Below are 1,800 nucleotides of genomic sequence, written 5' to 3'. Positions count from 1 at the left end.
GCCACCGCCTCCCATTTCCCTCCCCTCCCCCAGTCAAGTCCCCCTCCCTCATCAGCCCAAAGAACAATCAGGGTTCCCTGCCCTGTGGGAAGTCCAAGGACCACCCACCTCCATCCAGGTCTAGTAAGGTGAGTATCCAAACTGTGTACGCTCCCACAAAGCCAGTACGTGCAGTATGAAAATTGATCTCTTTTCTATAGACCCTGTTGCAGCATAGAAAGCAAAATTCACATTTGGGTGCTTATTATATTAATTATTCTATAAAATGTTTTGTGAGTTGTATGTTGTCCATCCTGAAACATTGGGGACAAGCATGCAATGAATCAAAGGGACAAAGAAACAAACATTTTTTGACTATATACACTAGTGATTTGGGTGGCAATCCAGGCAGCAAGATGTCTCTGTCAATTCTAGAATTTTGAAAGTTGCTTACAATGCACTTCCTATTTACTTAGGTAATATTATATCCTTCTGGAGACTTTGATTGAGTTGAAGAATTTATAGTTATAATTATAGTTTTCCTTAATTATGATAAAAGATATAACTGTATTGTTATATGTAATTTTACTATGCTAAAGTCTTCCTTTTTATTTAAATAAAAAGGGGGAGGTGATATGGGAGTCCCTTCTGTGTGATGTGATTACCATTAATGAATAAAGAAACTTCTTTGGTCCTATAGAAAGGCAGAACTTAGGTAGGCAGGGAAAGCTACAATGAATGCTGGGAGAAAGAAGGGCGAGACAGAGGGAGATGCCATGGAGCCACCACCAGAGATAGGCATGCTGAAAATTTCCTGAGATGCCACGACCTCATGGTGATATACAGATTATTAGAGATGGGTTAAATTAATATGTAAGAGTTATCCAATAAGAAGCTAGAGCTAATGGGCCAAGAAGTGATTTAATTCATACAGTTTCTGTGTGATTATTTCAGGTCTAAGCTAGCCGGGTAGCTGGGAACCAACAAGTGACCAAAAGGCCTCATCCAACATACTATTGCTCATTGTTCAACACATCGGATCTTTTGAAAGAGAGAACTAGGATGTAAATATGTTTTCAAAACCAGGTATATTTGATTATAGAGCCTGTGACTTCTATTTTGTCACATTGTCTTGACAATGACAAAACTGGTTTTAGAAGTATAACCAGCCTGCCTTAGCAGGCCTGAGCCAGTGAACTCCATAGGAGTAAGACTGAGCCAGCAACCTAGACCAGAGCAGGCCTGGGACAGTGAACTCCATGGGAGCAGGAGTGAATCCAGACCAGTGTCATTTGAGGAAGCAAGACTGGGCCAGGGACCTAGACCAGAGCAGGCCTGAGGTGGCAGACTCAACAGAGTGGGACTGAGCCAGCTACCTAGGCTGGAGTGGGCCTGGAAAAAGGAGCTCCAAGTGAGTGGAAGCTGATCCAAACCAGGGACACTTGCAGAGACAAGACTGGGCCAGTGACTTGGGCCAGAGCAGACATGAAACAACAAATTCCACAGGAGCAAGTACAGGGGAGTAACCACTGAGTAAGTGGGCCAGAGTTAGAGACTTCTATGGATTCAGGCATGAATCTAGAACCTTTGAGGGAGTAGACCTGAGCCAGGACCCCTGTTGGTCTGGGTGTGAGTCTAGGACCTCCAAGGAACTAGGCCTGAGCCAGGACCTCTGCAGGACTGGGCATGAGTCTGGTACCTCTTAGGGAGTAGGCAGGAACCAGAGTTCTCTGTAGGTCCATGCGTGAATCTGGAACCTCTGAGGGAGTAAATCAGGGCCATAGACCTTTGCAGAACCAACCCTAAGACAGAGACCTCTGC

At 44.6% G+C, this 1,800-nt stretch overlaps 1 protein-coding gene across 1 annotated transcript in view; it reads right to left on the bottom strand.

Annotated features, from left to right (window-relative positions):
- LOC126495355 (olfactory receptor 1N1-like) overlaps positions 1-1,721 on the bottom strand; it is a 10,162-nt gene extending 8,441 nt beyond the window's left edge. The window contains exon 1 of the mRNA XM_050132964.1: positions 1,679-1,721. Coding sequence (XP_049988921.1) covers positions 1,679-1,721 — 43 coding nt within the window. The remainder of the gene's footprint in view (positions 1-1,678) is intronic.
- Between the last annotated feature and the right edge of the window lie 79 nt (positions 1,722-1,800).

The sequence above is a fragment of the Alexandromys fortis genome, unplaced genomic scaffold (genome assembly GCF_014885135.2).
Source record: "Alexandromys fortis isolate MF-2015 unplaced genomic scaffold, M_Fortis_MF-2015_v1.1 scaffold_447, whole genome shotgun sequence".
Taxonomy (NCBI): Eukaryota; Metazoa; Chordata; class Mammalia; order Rodentia; family Cricetidae; genus Alexandromys; species Alexandromys fortis.
This window is presented reverse-complemented; position numbering and strand designations above follow the sequence as displayed.